The following is a 16,488-nucleotide window of genomic DNA, read 5'->3' as shown; positions in this document are numbered from 1 at the left end:
GAGTGCCAGGCAGCTCGCGCTGAGGGAACAGTGTTAGCTATCTGCCGAGGGAACAGTGTTAGCTATCTGCTGAGTGCCAGGCAGCTCGCGCTGAGAGAACAGTGTTAGCTATCTGCTGAATGCCAGGCAGCTCGCGCTGAGAGAACAGTGTTAGCTATCTGCTGAGTGTCAGGCAGCTCGCGCTGAGGGAACAGTGTTAGCTATCTGCCGAGGGAACAGTGTTAGCTATCTGCTGAGTGCCAGGCAGCTCGCGCTGAGGGAACAGTGTTAGCTATAGGCTGAGTGCCAGGCAGCTCGTGCTGAGGGAACACTGTTAGCTATCTGCTGAGTGCCAGGCAGCTTGTGTTGAGGGAACAGTGAAAGCTAGGCACAAGCGAGCCAGAGAGAAGAACACACTTGTATAATTTAATAATCATTCTCTGGTTTGCTCCGTTTCCGAGTGTAGCTATCGACATTATTGCTACATAATTTTAAGACGAACGGTGCTCGTCTGCTTTCCTGAAGCACTTTAGGCCATTAAATTTACTAAATTATTCCTGGGAAGAGAGAGGCCATTATACACACTGACATATTTTACTTTAGTCAATTTAACTTGAGTTACTGAATCTTTGCTCTAGAACCCTTAAATGTAAGGTAGTCCACACAACTGTTGTTTAAAACAGCTGTGCATTTAACTACTTAATAAGGTAGCTACAGTCTGAAATCTGGTACTCTGTTCAATTATCATTTACATTCTTGAATATATGCAGGCATGGAAACCAACCACTAGTAAAACACTGAATTGGTGTGATCAATTGAATAACTTTGTGACCAACTGGAGACCCAACACTGTATTTTATCTCACAATCATCACAATGCAGGGTAGCCAGCTCTAAGTGGCCCAAAGCCCTTTTTGTTATTCAGGGTCAGGAGCCCTGGGAACCGCTGTCTATCAGGAATCTATAGAATGGAAAGGACTTTGTCTGAGGGAGGACGGTTGCCAGGTATTCCCCCTAATCCCCCTCTGATTAATGGAGCTTTAACTCCCCGTAAAACAATTATCATTCCACTGACCTCCGACGATGACTCTTGAGAGAGTGGCTCACTTTTAAGATGAAAGAGTATTGGTTACTTAGCGCTGGAAAGTCTACTCTGAACAACTGTCAGGGAAATAGAACTAGAAGAAAACAAACAGTCCATCTGTGCAGACAAACTGTTTTTGTTTTGTGATATTGCACTTTTATGAATAGCCAAGATGGATTACTAGGTTATTGATTCTGGCAACCCGTTTTTAATCTAAGGGACTTATCAGGTGTATCCACGGGGGAGTGTGTGTGTGCGCTTAGTGTGTGTTAGGCTGTGTCATGCACACACACACACAATAATGAATCAATAATTCAGCAGCACCCGCCGAGGGTCCCACATCCCACTTAAGGAGTCTGCCTTTTCTTTCTTCCAAGAAAGGTAAAGAAACGTAAATAAAAAATGTGTCTGGGTAACTCTATGTAATTATAACCAGAGGTTAAGTTGGACTTCTAATCAGATCTAACCCCCTGCACATTCACTCACCTTATTTTCTTATCCAGGGTAACTTTGTCCATTGGCTGTCAAATGTGCCAGACGTGTTCACACCCAGTGATAGGGCTGGAGGTTTTTCTAGAATAATTACTCCAAGGACCTCAACAATGTTACCTTGTACAAGGTTAATTCACAACCCAGGCAGTCTCACTTTCGTAATAGATTCCCATGACTGACCTGCAGACGAAAGCAGCTTCTCCAATCAGCAGAACATATTAGTCAATCTCACACTTCTGTTATATGAATTTCACAGGTATACTCCACCCTGTAACAAAAACGTATATTTTCTACATGATGGAGTAATAGTGAAGACATCAAAACTATGAAATAACACATGGTATCATGTAGTAACCAAAAAAGTGTCAAACAAATCAAAATATATTTTATATTTCAAATTCTTCAAAGTAGGTACTCTTTGCCTTGATGCTTTGCACACTCTTGGCATTCTCTCAACCACCTGGAATGCATTTCAATTAACAGGTGTGCTTTTGTGGAATTTCTTTCCTTCTTAACACTTTTGAGCCAATCAGTTGTGTTTTGACAAGGTAGAGGTGGTAAATAGAAGATAGCCCTATTTGGTGAAAGACCAAGTCCATATTATGGCAAGAAATGCTCAAATAAGCAAAGAGAAACAATAGTCCGTCATTACTTTATCCTCTTTCAGCTAGGGGGCACTATTTTTATGTTTGGAAAAATAACGTTCCCAATGTAAACAGCCTATTTCTCAGGCCCATATGCTAGAATATGCATATAATTGACAGATTAGGATAGAAAACACTCTAAAGTTTCCAAAACTGTCAAATTATTATCTGTGAGTATAACATAACTGATATTGCAGGCGAAACCTGAGGAAAATCAAGTCAGGAAGTGGCTTCCATTTTGAAAGCTCCATGTTCCATAGCCTGCCTTCGCTCCATTTAAAGGGATATCAACCAGATTACTTTTCCTATCGCTTCCTTAAAATGTCAACAGTCTTTAGACATAGTTTCAGGCTTTTATTTTGAAAAATGAGCGAGAAAGATAACATCGTGTCAGGTGTTCGTATGAGATTGTGCAGCCATCGTCTCTCCCTCTCCTACTGAAAAAGACAGTGCCGGTTGATATATTATCGATTATATATTTTAAAAGCAACCTGAGGATTGATTATAAAAAACCGTTAGACATGTTTCTGTGGACATTACGGATACTATTTGGAATTTTTGTCTGCGTTGTCGTGACCGCTTGAGCCTGTGGATTTCTGAACATAACGCACCAAACAAACTGAGGTATTTTGGATATAAAATAATATTTATGGAACAAAAGGAACATATATTGTGTAACTGGGAGTCTCGTGAGTGAAAACATCCGAAGATCATCAAAGGTAAGCGATTAATTTTATTGCTTTTCTGATTTTCGTGACCAAGCTACTTTGATGCTAGGTGTTCGTAATGTTTTGTCTAGTGATCGATACACTTACACAAACGCTTGGATTGCTTTCGCTGTAAAGCATATTTTCAAAATCTGACACGACATGTGGATTAACAAAATGCTAAACTGTGTTTTGCTATATTGCACTTGTGATTTCATGAATATAAATATTTTTAGTAATATTATTTGAATGTGGCGCTCTGAAATTCAGAGGTTGTTGATGACAATTATCCCGCTAACGGGATAGATAGCATCAAGAAGTTAAGACATGAAAGTCAGTCAATCCAGAAAATATCAAGAAGTTTCTTCAAGTGCAGAGACCACCAAGTGCAGAGACCAAAACCATCAAGAGCTATGATGAAACTGGCTCTCAAGAGGACCGTCACAGGAAAGGAAGACCCAGAGTTACCTCTGCTGCTGTAACAGGGTGTGTGACTGGTTGCTGGGAAGTCAGGCGCAGGAGAGCAGAGACGGGTGATAACAGGATAACTTAATATACACCCTGGCACAAAGCACAACCACGATAACATGAACCGCTTTAAACAAAACAAACCTAGTGCAAGCCAACCCGCCAACGTCGAATGCCGACCGAACAAGGAGAGGTACCGACTTCGGCGGAAGTCGTGACAGCTGCAGAGGATAAGTTAATTAAAGCTACCAGCCTCAGAAATTGCAGCCCAATTAAATGCTTCACAGAGTTCAAGTAACAGGCATCAACTATTCAGAGGAGACTGTGTGAATCAGGCCTTCATGGTTGAATTGCTGCAAAGAAACCACTACTAAAGGACATCAATAATAAGAAGAGACTTGCTTGGGCCAAGAAACATGAGCAATGACATTAAACCAGTGTGAATCTGTCCTTTGGTCTGATGAGTCCAAATTTGAGATTTTTCGTTTCAACCACTCAGTCTTTGTGATGCGAAGTAGGTGAATGGATGATCTCCTCATGTGTAGTTCACACCGTGAAGCATGGAGGAGGTGGTGTGGGTGTGCTTTGCTGGTGACACTGATTTATTTAGAATTCCAGGCCAACTTAACCAATATGGCTACAACAGCATTCTGCAGCGATACGCCATCCCATCTGGTTTGCGCTTAGTGGGACTATCATTTGTTTTTCAACAGGACAATGACCCAACACACCTCCAGGCTGTGCAAGGGCTATTTGACCAAGAAGGAGAGTGATGGAGTGCTGCATCAGATGACATGGCCTCCACAATCACCTGACCTCAACCCAATTGGGATGGTGTGGAATGAGTTGGACGGCAGAGTGAAGGTAAATGATCCAAAACACACAATCAAGTCTACATGAAATACCTGAAAAGCAACACATTTGAAGTTTTGGAATGGCCTAGTCAATGACCAGACCTAGTCCCACAATTGAGATGTGGCAAGACTTGAAACAAGCAGCTCATGCTTGAAAACCCACAAATGGTCGCTGGGTTAAATTAGTTCTGCATGGAAGTGTGGGCCATAATTCCTCCAAAGCAACGAGAAAGACTGATCGACAACTACAGGAAGTGTTTGGTTGGAGTCATTGTAGCTAAAAGGTGGCACAACCAGTTATTAAGTATAAGGGGCAATTACTTTTTCACACAGGGGCATTGGGTGTTGCATAACTTTGTTTAACTTTCTTGATTTGTCACACCTGTAAGGGATCATCTTGGCCAAAGAGAAATGCTCATTAGCAGGGATGTAAACAAATTTGTTCCCAAATTTGTCACACCCTGACCATAGTTTGCTTTGTATGTTCTATGTTTTGTTTGGTCAGGGTGTGATCTGAGTGGGCATTCTATGTTGGATGTCTTGTTTGTCTGTTTCTGTGTTTGGGCCTGATATGGTTCTCAATCAGAGGCAGGTGTTAGTCATTGTCTCTGATTGGGAACCATATTTAGGTAGCCTGTTTTGTGTTGGGTTTTGTGGGTGATTGTTCCTGTCTCTGTGTTAGTTTGCACCAGTATAGGCTCAGTCACTTTGGTTTTTCTTTTTTCCTTGTTGTGGAAGAGAAGAGAACGTGAGCCGGGTGCGCCAATCTCCTTGCGGAGATGGTGCAAAATCCATCAACACGGTCGGTCCCTGGGATTGGGCTGGCCAACACGGTTCGGTTTGCTTGGAAGGAAAAAGAGTTGGAGCCTTTAGGACGGGAAACTTTTGGAAGGACAATATTGATGGGGATTCTAAAGCTGACGGTGAAGGACGTGTTTTGTTTCCAAGGCAACTCGTTGGAGGGAGCATACGACGTGGCACTATATACAGAGGAGAAACACAATGATATCCTGAGAAGGGCAAGAGCAGTGGGAGGTGAGAGGCCGATGAGCCACTATGAAATAACAAGCCTGGCGAGGAACAACTTTAGGGTTGTAACTGTCAACATTTACAACCCATACGTTAAGGACGAAGAGGTGAGGGCCTTTCTGGGGAGATAATACAACATACTTCTTTTTTCACTTACAGATCCTTGGCAGGCGGTTTTAGGGATGTACACGCGTTCACTTTCTCCCTTTGTGCCGACCAGTTTGACGTAAACACTGTGCAATGTGCCGGCAAGCAGCATTTCTCCAGTAAACACTGTTCAATGTGCCGGCAAGCAGCATTTCTCCAGTAAACACTTTCCCTGTGTACTTCACCATGATGATTCTACACACAGCAAGACAACATATTAGACATACTGCGTTACAATTTGAGCCAACTCAAGATGATCAACTGCAACTAAATGTTTGCCACAATAAATGGGTCGTTCCACAAAAAGTCCCTTTGATATCTTAAGTATAAATTGTGCACCAATATTGCATTTTAAAAGCCTGTTATATTTAATGAAGTGCCCTTTAATTATAGACCCCCTTTTAAAAATGAGTGAAGACTTTCTAAAGTGCTGTTCCTCATTTTAAAATCAACTCTGTTAAGTGAACTGAACTCTCATTTTAATACTGTAACTCTTCCTTAATATAAAAAATACATTTTTAAAAGAAACATTGAACATCTATTAGTCAAATCATAGTGTCTAAGCAGGTGAGCATGTTTTTGCTTTTTGGCCTTGTTCTGATGTTTTGTGGTAGAAAGCTGTGCGGATCAAGAATAACACATAGACAGGCTAGACATGTAAAAACAAACGACAACAAAAAACACGTGAAGCTTGCATTCAATTGCCCTGCTCTGTTGCACAAAACAAGCTTCGATTCCTTCTGTCATGAGGGGATGTATGGCTAATTTAAGATGAAATTGTCAACCCTGTTACTTAGACGCTTAACTATAGTCATTTTGTTATTTAAATGTGTTGATTAAGTTGAACATGTACTCTTTAGAAAGTAAAAATTATTATTCATTTCATTTGTTGGAACAGCCCAAATATTGGTAGTCTTTTACAAGATGAAAATGATGCTTCGTGTATCTACTCTACAACATGTTTAACATGAAAACATAAATTACAATGTAATTATTGTATATCCAAGGTTGAACTGAAAAAAGTACTGTCAAGCAGCCTCCTGTGTCCTGTTCATAAGGAACTATCACATTAAAATCCCAAAACAGTGCAGCAGAATTCAATTGACCAAGTATCATGCTTTCCTTACCTTGGTGCGTAGTATCAGATCAAGTGTGCTCTGGATAAACATCCCTGGCTTCTAAACTCTATATATTCATGGGCCTATGGGAGTTGCTACAGCGGACTCACAACCAGTTCTGTAGAAATTAGAATGCACCGAGGGGAGAACATTTTCTAAACCTGATTCACACATCTGCTGAAACTGGAACTAAAGGTTACAGTTCCATAAAATACAGTCAGTGACAGAGCATTCAGAAAGTATTCAGACCCCTCCACTTCTTCCACATGTTGTGATGTTACAGCCTTATTCTAAAATGGTTTAAATCAATCTATACACAATACCCCATAACAACAAAGCGAAAACAGGTTTAGACATTTTTGCAAGTATAAAAAAAAACAAAAAACAGAACCTTATTTATATAAGTATTTGCTATGAGACTTGAAATTGAGCTCAGGTTTACCCTTTTTCCAATGATAATCCTTGAGTTGTCTACAACTTGATTGGAGTCTATCTGTGGTAAATTCAATTGATTGGACATGATTTGGAAAGGCACAATACATCTATATAAGGTCCCAAATATGGCAGTGCATGTCAGAGCAAAAACCAAGCCATGAGGTCGAAGAAATAGTTGTCCGTACAGCTCCGAGACAGGATTGTGACAAGGAACAGATCTGGGGAAGGGTACCAACACATTTCTGCATCCTTGAGGGTCCCCAAGAACAGTGGCCCCCATCATTAAAATCAAATTGTATTTGTTACATGCACCGAACAGGTGTAGACCTTACAGTGAAATGCTTACAACCCATGGCTCACCTTTTAAAGTTGTGCACACAACGAGGAATGACGAGAGAGAGAGATGGGGAAGAGGAGATTGTTTAGACTGAGATGAACACACATGGCTTCACCTTTCTTGTGCAACTGTCAAATAGAGACTACCAGAAGTCTCAGGTCATCGCTAGTGGGACGCATTTTTCAGCCAGAGGCGTATGGCAAGATTCGGTTTTTTTTTCTGTTGGAAATGGGAAAGTATGACATGTCAGGAAGGTCAGCATTGGGGTTAAGAGGTCGCCACCTATTTGGTACCTGAGCAGTCAGTCCTGCGTTTACTGAGGACATGCCCAGGCCTATTTAAATTGAATAATGAGAAGACTTGAGGGGAGTGCTGCTTATCATGCCAGTGGCACACAGCAGGATTTCACCACTCTGGTGAGGGAACTCCGTTTTGGACTTTTCAGCTACTGACAGTTAGCACCTACAGTAATCATTACACGGAGGAGTAGTTTGTTAATTCTCCTCTCTTTATCCTATGCATCCTTCATGGTATGGAGGGCAGACAAAGTGCTTGTATACTTCAGAGGATTTATTCTGACACCTTCCAACAGTATGCAACATATGAGAGGATGTTTACAAGGAAAAACAGAGGAGGAAATGTGTTTCACTTCCACCATCTTATATACGCTGCTTGTGGAAAACAAAAAACCCATTTGACAATCCTCCTGAGAGATCTGGAGATTTCACGATACACAGCAGATTGTATTTGTTCAGCTTGCTGTAGACCAGAAACCCTGAAATATGTAATCCCCTAAAACCTTAAATTCAAACCACATGCAGTTGTCTTGGTTAATGCTCTCCAGTGGACCATTCTGGAGGAGAGTGTTTTCGCCTGATCGACCACTTCCTAGTCTCTTTGAATGAATGGCTCAGATTCTCATTTAGAGGCTTTCAGTGGCGGTGAATGACAGAGCCTTTGGTTGGTCTGGAGAGGCAGGTCCATTGATGCCCATAGTGATGAAGTGCAGGGCCAGCCACTATCAGCCAGCCACTATCAGAGGTGCAAAATACTGTTCTTAATAGAAAAGCATTTCAAATCAAACTTTGTCACAGGCACCGAATACAACAAGTGTAGACTTTACTGTGAAAGTATTACTTACAAGCCCTTAACCAACAGTGCAGTTCAAGAAGAGTTAAGAAAATATTTAGTAGACTAAAATACAAATTATAATTAAAAGTAACACAATAAGAATAACCGTAACGAGGTTATATACAGGGGGCACCAGTACCGAGTCAGTGTGCGGGGGTATATACAGGGGGCACCAGTACCGAGTCAGTGTGCAGGCTATATACAGGGGGCACCAGTACCGAGTCAGTGTGCAGGGGTACAGGCTAGTTGAGGTAATACGTAGGTGCGGGGCGAAGTGACTTGTCATAGATAACAAACAAACAGCAAGTTGCAGCAGTGTACAAAAGGGATGGGGGGGGGGGTGTCAATGTAAATTGTCCAGGTGGCAATTTAATTAATTGTTCAGCAGCCTTATGGTTTGGGGGTTGAAGCTGTTGAGGAGCCTTTTGGACCTAGACTTGGCGCTCCGGTACCGCTTGCCGTGTGATAGCAGAGAGAACGGTCTATAACTTGGGTAACTGGAGTCTGACAATTTTATGGGCTTTCCTCTGACACCACCTATTATATAGGTCCTGGATGGCAGGAAGCTTGGCCCCAGTGATGTACTGGGCCGTTCACACTACCCTCTGTAGTGCCTAACGGTCAGATGCTGAGCAGTTGCCATACCAGGCGGTGATGCAACTGGTCAGAATGCTCTCGATGATGCAGCTGTACAACCTTTTGAGGATCTGGGGCCCCATGCTAAATCTTTTCAGTCTCCTGAGGGGGAATAGGTTTTGTCATGCCCTCTTCACGGCTGTCTTGGTGTGCTTGGACCATGTTAGTTTGTTGGTGATGTAGACGCCAAGGAACTTGAAGCTCTCAACCTGCTCCACTACAGCCCCATCAATGAGAATGGGGGCGTTCTCAGTTCTCCTTTTCCTGTAGTCCATAATCCTCTCCTTCGTCTTGATCACGTTGAGGGAGTGGTGGTTGTCCTTGCACCAAACCTATAGGCTGTCTCATTATTGTTGGTGATCAGGCCTATGATTGATTGCTGATGACACTGTTGTGTCATCAGCAAACTTAATGATGGTGTTGGAGTCCTGCCTGGCCGTGCAATCATGAGTGAAGAGGTAGTACAGGAGGGGACTGAGAACGCACCCCTGAGGGGCCCCCATGTTGAGGATCAGCGTGGCGTAATGTGTTGTTACCTACTCTCACCACCTGGGGGCGGCCCATCAGGAAGTCCAGGATCCAGTTGCAGAGGGAGGTGTTTAGTCCCAGGGTCCTTAGCTTAGTGATAAACTCAGCTCTACCCTTTAGCTCAGTGGGAATGTTGCCTGTAATCCATGGATTCTGGTTGGGTGTATGTACATACAGTCACTGTGAGGACGACGACCTCGATGCACTTATTGATAGAGACAGTGACTGATGTGGTGTACTTCTCAATGCCATCGGAAGAATCCCGGAACATATTCCAGTCTGTGCTAGGAAAACGTTCCTGTAGTTTAGCATCTGCTTCAGCTGACCACTTTTTTGCTTGTAAGCAGGAATCAGGAGGATGGAGTTATGGTCAGATTTGTCAAATGGAGGGCGAGGGAGAGCTAAGTGCACCTCTGTGTGTTGAGTAAAGGTGGTCTAGATTTGTTTCCCTCTCGTTGCACATTTAACATGCTGATAGAAATAAGGTAAAACTGATTGAAGTTTCCCTACATTAAAGTGTCTGGCCACTAGGAGCGCAGCCACTGGATGAGCGTTTTTCAAGTGTGGTTTTAGTGCCAGCCTCGGTCGGTGGTGGTATGTAGACAGCTAAGAAAAATACAGATCATGAGATATCATGAGATACTCTACCTCGGGCGAGCATAACCTTGAGACTTCCTTAAATATCGTGCACCAGCTATTGTTTACAAATATGCATAGACCCCCGCCCTGTGTCTTACCAGAGGCTGCTGTTCTGTCCTGCCGATAGAGTGAATAACCTGCCATCTGTATGTTCTTAATGTCGTTGTTCAGCCACTACTCGATGAAACATAAGATATTACAGTTTTTAATGTCCTGTTGGTAGGATATAGGTGCTCTCAGTACGTCCAATTCATTTTCCAGCGAATCATAGGGATCTGGGCCGGTCGGGTGTCTGTAGTATATGCCTGGTGTCCGACTCATTGAAGAAGAACTCCTCGTCCAATTTGAGGTGAGTAATCCCAGTTCTGATGTCCAGAAGCTCTTTTCGGTCATAAGAGACGGTAGCAGCAACATTATGTACAGAACAAGTTCCGAACAACACAAAAAAAAATGGCATGGTTGGTTAAGAGCCGATAAGACTCTTATGGTTGTTGCTGAGTATCATTAGTAACAATGGTTAGTGCAGGCAACAGACGAAGGTATAGCCTATTGTTGTACACTGTTCTCCCTATTATCATTCTATGTACAAATGTTTACCAACATTACCATGGGTTGACGAACTGAATGTGGTAATTTTCTGAATGAATCAAACCAGCATTTTCTTTCTTTCGTTAAAACCTCTTATGGCTGCAATCCCGTTAACGGGGTCGATATGACAACAGCCAGTGAAAGTGCAGGGCGCCAAATTCAAAACAACAGAAATCTCATCATTAAAATAGAAATCAAATTAATCACTAACCTTTGATGATCTTAATCAGATGACACTCATAGGACTTCATGTTATACAATACATGTATGTTTTGTTTGATAAAGTTCATATTTATTTTTTAAAAATCTTAGTTTAGTTTACATTGGCGCGTTACGTTCACTAGTTCCAAAAACATCCGGTGATTTTGCATAGCCACATCAATTCAACAGAAATACTCATCAACAAATGTAGATTAAAATACACGTTATGCACATGGAATTATAGATATACCTCTCCTTAATGCAACCGCTGTGTCAGATTTCAAAAAAACTTTAAGGAAATAACAAAAACCATGCAATAATCTGAGACGGCGCTCAGAAAGATTTTTTATCCGCCATGTTGGAGTCAACAGAAATCAGAAATAACATTGTAAATATTCCCTTACCTTTGATGATCTTCATCAGAATGCACTCCCAGGAATCCTAGTTCCACAATAAATGCTTGATTTGTTCGATAATGTCCATTATTTATGTCCAAGTAGCTACTTTTGTTTGGGTTTAGGTATACAAATCCAAACGCTCGTGCAGGTCCAGCATCAAAAAGTTATATTACAGGTCTTAGAAACATTTCAATCTAAGTATAGATTCAATCTTTAGGATGTTTTTATCATAAATCTTCAATAACGTTCCAACCAGAGAATTGCTTTGTCTGTAGAGAAACCATGGAACGCAGGTCGCTATCATGTGAATTCCGCATGACAAGCCCTTGGCTCTCTGCTAGACACCTGGCTCATTCAGCTCCCATTCAGCCCCACAACCAAGTAGAAGCCTCATTCAAGATTCTAAAGACGGTTGACATCTAGTGGAAGCCCTAGGAAGTGCAACTTCATCCATATCCCACTGTGAATTCAATAGGTGCTAGGTTGAAAATGGACCAACCTCAGATTTCTCACTTCCTGTTTGGATTTCTTCTCAGGTTTTTGCCTGCCATATGAGTTCTGTTATACTCACAGACATCATTCAAACACTTTTAGAAACTTCAGAGTGTTTTATATCCAATACTATGCATATATTAGCAACAGGGACAGAGGAGCAGGCCGTTTACTCTGGGCACCTTTCATCAGCGTTGACAAAATTCTAACTAAAAGGTACACCGTATTTAAAGAGATTGCTTAAAATAAATGTACTGAAATGTACTTTTTATTCTGAGAACCCAAGGGAACCAGGCCTGCAAAGCCCTTTATGCAGCTGCACAAGTTAAGTCTGAATACCAACTACTGAGAAGTGCGTAGGAAAGGAAGCATGTTGAAAGGCATATTTTCTACATGGGAATCAGGGTCGTAGCGAACCACTAGATTGCATAAGCATACATTCAGCTTTTTTTGGTGGACATCCAATCAAATTTGGTGTGTAGATTCAGTCGTTTCTTGTATAATTCTGGAGTGGGATTCATAGAGAATTGATGATTTATTCCAAGAAGATAATCTGTTAATTTGAGTAGTTCTAATTTCCGTTTTTATTTTTGTCAGTGTGAAATTATTTGTCCTCTCAAAACAGCTTCCAATGTTACCTGTAGAAAAGAGTGTGAGGTTGAATCTTATTTATGTTAACAATTGCAAAACTCGCTATCTGATAAAAGAAGGAAGTTAAGGGAAGTCTCTCCCTCTCAGAAATGATAATTCATGTAAACCTATGCTTTTGTGTTGTATACTGGAACTCCTTTTACAATGGTATTTTTGCTAGTCAACTATAACTCATAGCCTAATACCTTTTTGCACATTGCTAATTACCTTATGGAATGTATTAGACTTTGCTAATTTACGAATAACATGGGTCTGACTATGGCTCCTGGTGAGGAATATATTGTTACGACCCTAAAAAAAACTATTACTTCCTTGATAAGATGTTGAGGGACATGCTGCCTTCGCAAACATGACTATGCAGGAATACATTTCTTATCTCAATCAAATATCAAGCACCTGTTTTTTTAGCTGGCTTTCACCTCATGCATCTCTTTCTGGAACATCTGTATATACAGTGCATTTGGAAGTATTCAGACCCTTTGACTTTATCCACATTCTGTTACGTTGCAGCCTTATTCAAAAATGTATTTTAAAAAAACAACATCTGCATGAATATAGACACAATTTCCCATAGTGACAAAGCTAAAACAGGTTTTTATAATTTTCTGCAATAGTATATATATATATATATATATATATATATATATATATATATATATATATATATATATATATATATATATATATATATATATATATATATATATGAAAAGAGAAATTCCTTATTTGCATAAGTATTCAGACCCTTTGCTATGAGACTCGAAATTGAGCTTGGGTGCATCCTGTTTCCATTGATAATCCTTGAGATTTCTACAACTTGACTGGAGTCCACTTGTGGTCAATTCAATTGATTGAACATGATTTGGAAAGACACATGTCTATATAAAGGTCCCACAGTTGACGGTGCATGTCAGAGCAAAAACCAAGCCATGAGGTTGAAGGAATTGTCCGTAGAGCTCCGAGACAGGATTGTGTCAAGGCACAGATCTGGGGAAGGGTACCAAAAAATATCTGTCGCATTGAAGGTCCCCAAGAACACAGTGGCCTCATCATTCTTAAATGGAAGAAGTTTGGAACCACCTAGACTCTTCCTCGAGCAGGCCGCAAAGCCAAACTGAGCAATCGGGGGAGAAGGGCCTTGGTCAGGGAGGTTTAACCTACAGTGTTAAAACAAACAAAAAACAAATACTGTAACACTACATGTCATTCCCTAACACTCAGTAAGTGTAACAGCATCAGCACTAACAAAGTGGTCATTTATGTCAGAATTTGAAACACCCATGGTGTTAGGGACCCAACACTTTTGCTGTGTACTGGGCCGAACTAAGCCAAGCTGTACTGAGATGGCCTGGTTACATTGTTGGAACCAGTTTGGTTCGGGTCCGGATGATAACTGACTTAAAACAAGCAGGGAATGAGAGTATAACTTCATCATTTTATACATGTATTTGTAATTAATACATGAGGTAGACAGGGCTTCAACCAAAATGAGATGTGGCAAATATCACAAGAAGACTGGAGATAGAAAATGATTAGCTTTTAATTGTAAATGAGAGTCACACCTATTGTTCTCTCATATTATTCTGACACTTCTTTACTATTAATCAACATTTCAGTGTCACATAATTTAGCAGGAGAGCTCATTTTCACCAGGAGTCCCTGTAGTCCGTAGTTAAATGGCACCAGAAATGAATCCGTCAGAAAGACCCTGTATTTCTTAACATCCATTAACACGAACAAATGTAATAATAACATTAACAAGTCCTTTGTCTGTGAGGGACACCATGTGGCGGTGTGTGTTGGTTTAACACAGTTAACACTCTTGATACAGCGATAACATTCTGACTGAACCCATAGTGCAATTTCCCTTTATCTGATTGAAGTGGGACATTAGTTTAGCAGAGCTCCAAAAATTGACATACTCAATACATTTTGTAGATTTTAGAATGTTTACAATTGCATGCCTCCAGAATCATTGGGTCGTGTTCATCAGGGCACACAATGCGAAATGTTTTTAAGCGCTAAACAAAGGACAACAAAAATAAGGTAGTTCCTCAGTTTTCTTCCAATTAGTGCCTAATGAACTGGACCCTGGTCAAGGACTTTGGCTTATCTAAATGGCCACGCTGTTCTCCACCAAAGCAGGGTCCATGTAGGTGTATGGAACTGGTAGTCCAGAGTTCCTGGCATTGACGGTCTCGCTGAAGACCTTCAGCTCCGTCTGGAATTTCTGAATCATCGTGCAGGGTGGTATCTCGTTGAAGTGCTCCTCTGGGTACTGGCCAAGAGCCAACTGCATATGGAGAATAATCGAAGTTAGTAAAATATTGATAGTTATAATATTAACTTTAAAAAGGACACTTAAATAGGATATTTTGTATCTAAATATAGTATTTCAGACCTAGATGATATTGATTATAGTTCATGAAAGATGGCAGACTCACAAAGTCAGTGGATTGCTTGCTAAGGAGCCACATAGTGGACATGCCCTGTGCAGTTGTGCCGACATCTGGCAAGGTCTCCAGCATGGTGCTCTCAGTAGACTGCCCCTTAGTGGTGGGAGGTGGCCGTTGCAGGGAGATGGGGGTGTTGGGCATCCAGCCACCATAGTCATACTGTAACAAGAAGAAGAATGACTGATTATTACTGACATCCAATATGCTGCTATTCTAAAATGATGATATGATAGTGGCAAGGAGTTACAGCAAAACCTTGCAACATTTTACAAATATGTCTCTTCCTAAATGGTAGAGGAGGCAGAAAACGTCAGTAGTTGTTAGATTTAGATTTATAACACACCTGAAAAGAAGTATGGGCTACGTTACACCCACCTGTCCAGAGTTGACAGCAGAATGTTGGCCTGAGCAGGTGAAGATCACCACGGTGACGAACTTGACGACCTCTGGCACAGTGGAGAAAGACTGAGGGATTCCTGGACAGAAAGATAAGAACGGAGAGAGGTGTGTGATGAATGGAGTTATGGCAGGGGAGCTGGGTGGACTGTGACTATAGGACAGTCACGTCCATGGAAGTTGTGAGTTATGCCGGGGAAGTTATGGACCAGAAACCAAAAAACATATGGGCAAAAACAAGACATTTCACCATACGTCATTACAACACACCCCCATATTACCCTGTACATCGTCACCTGTGCATTCTTGGGCCAGGAAGCCATGGTCAAAGACATCCTTGATCCAGTTCTGTAGTTCCTGATCTTCCCGGACCTCTGAGTCACTCTTGTAATAGAAACTAATCACTTCCTCTACAAACCTATACGGAAGGCGACAACGGAAGAACGAAGGAAGAAGATATCATATCTATGTAGAGCTATGGCTTTCACTGTAGATTCTACCAGCTGATGATACTGTACTACCACCAATGTAGGTCTGCTCTACTGCTCTGTCGTAGCCTACCTGTGGATGATGTCCCACAGCTTGAGTCCATCATCCCTGTAGTAGTTGTTGGGGACTGACTCCAGACCTCGTGCAGTGATGTCTTCCGGCATACAGAGGGAGCTGTAGGTCAATGAGGCCACAGATCTCCTCAGGATCTCATTCATCGCCTCTCCGCCCGAAGCAGCAAACTACAACATCACTTAAAGTTACTTGATTACATAATTCTGTACATTATAATGTACTTTTAACTAAGCTGCAATATTACACTGGTTCTATGAGAGATAAGTGAAGCCTACCAGCAAGTATTTGACCAGAGGGCCAAATGACCATACATGGGGGTACTGAGGTTGACTACAAGACATACAACCGCATGTATGCTGACTCTGACACAACTTCCATGGATGTGTGATTCCTAATATGGACACCACACACTTCTATGGAAACAGTCCACTCAGTAGCCTACCTGAGTGAAAACTCCTTCATCAGCTATTAGAAATGCCCGGGCCAAGAGGTTGATCTGGAGGGTGTAGCGGGTG

The 16,488-nt window shown here is 41.5% G+C and overlaps 1 protein-coding gene and 1 long non-coding RNA gene across 2 annotated transcripts; one reads left to right on the top strand and one right to left on the bottom strand.

Annotated features, from left to right (window-relative positions):
• Positions 1-5,220: 5,220 nt before the first annotated feature.
• LOC116369331 (uncharacterized) lies at positions 5,221-5,712 on the top strand. Its single transcript, XR_004208626.1, has 2 exons — positions 5,221-5,262; positions 5,416-5,712. It is a non-coding gene; the product is annotated as an uncharacterized LOC116369331 (long non-coding RNA).
• An 8,365-nt stretch (positions 5,713-14,077) lies between these two features.
• Positions 14,078-16,482, bottom strand: LOC109876669 (arachidonate 15-lipoxygenase B). The gene is made up of 6 exons (XM_031819456.1): positions 16,416-16,482; positions 15,971-16,140; positions 15,706-15,827; positions 15,389-15,489; positions 15,002-15,172; positions 14,078-14,850 (listed from the first exon to the last, which is right to left on the bottom strand). The coding sequence occupies exons 2-6, from the start codon at positions 16,114-16,116 to the stop codon at positions 14,671-14,673; spliced, it is 720 nt and encodes a 239-aa protein (XP_031675316.1). The 5' UTR covers positions 16,117-16,140; positions 16,416-16,482; the 3' UTR covers positions 14,078-14,670.
• Between the last annotated feature and the right edge of the window lie 6 nt (positions 16,483-16,488).

The sequence above is a fragment of the Oncorhynchus kisutch genome, unplaced genomic scaffold (assembly GCF_002021735.2).
Source record: "Oncorhynchus kisutch isolate 150728-3 unplaced genomic scaffold, Okis_V2 scaffold2165, whole genome shotgun sequence".
In the NCBI taxonomy this organism is placed as follows: domain Eukaryota; kingdom Metazoa; phylum Chordata; class Actinopteri; order Salmoniformes; family Salmonidae; genus Oncorhynchus; species Oncorhynchus kisutch.
Note: the sequence above shows the minus strand (reverse complement) of the source record. Positions and strands in the feature narration are given on the sequence as shown.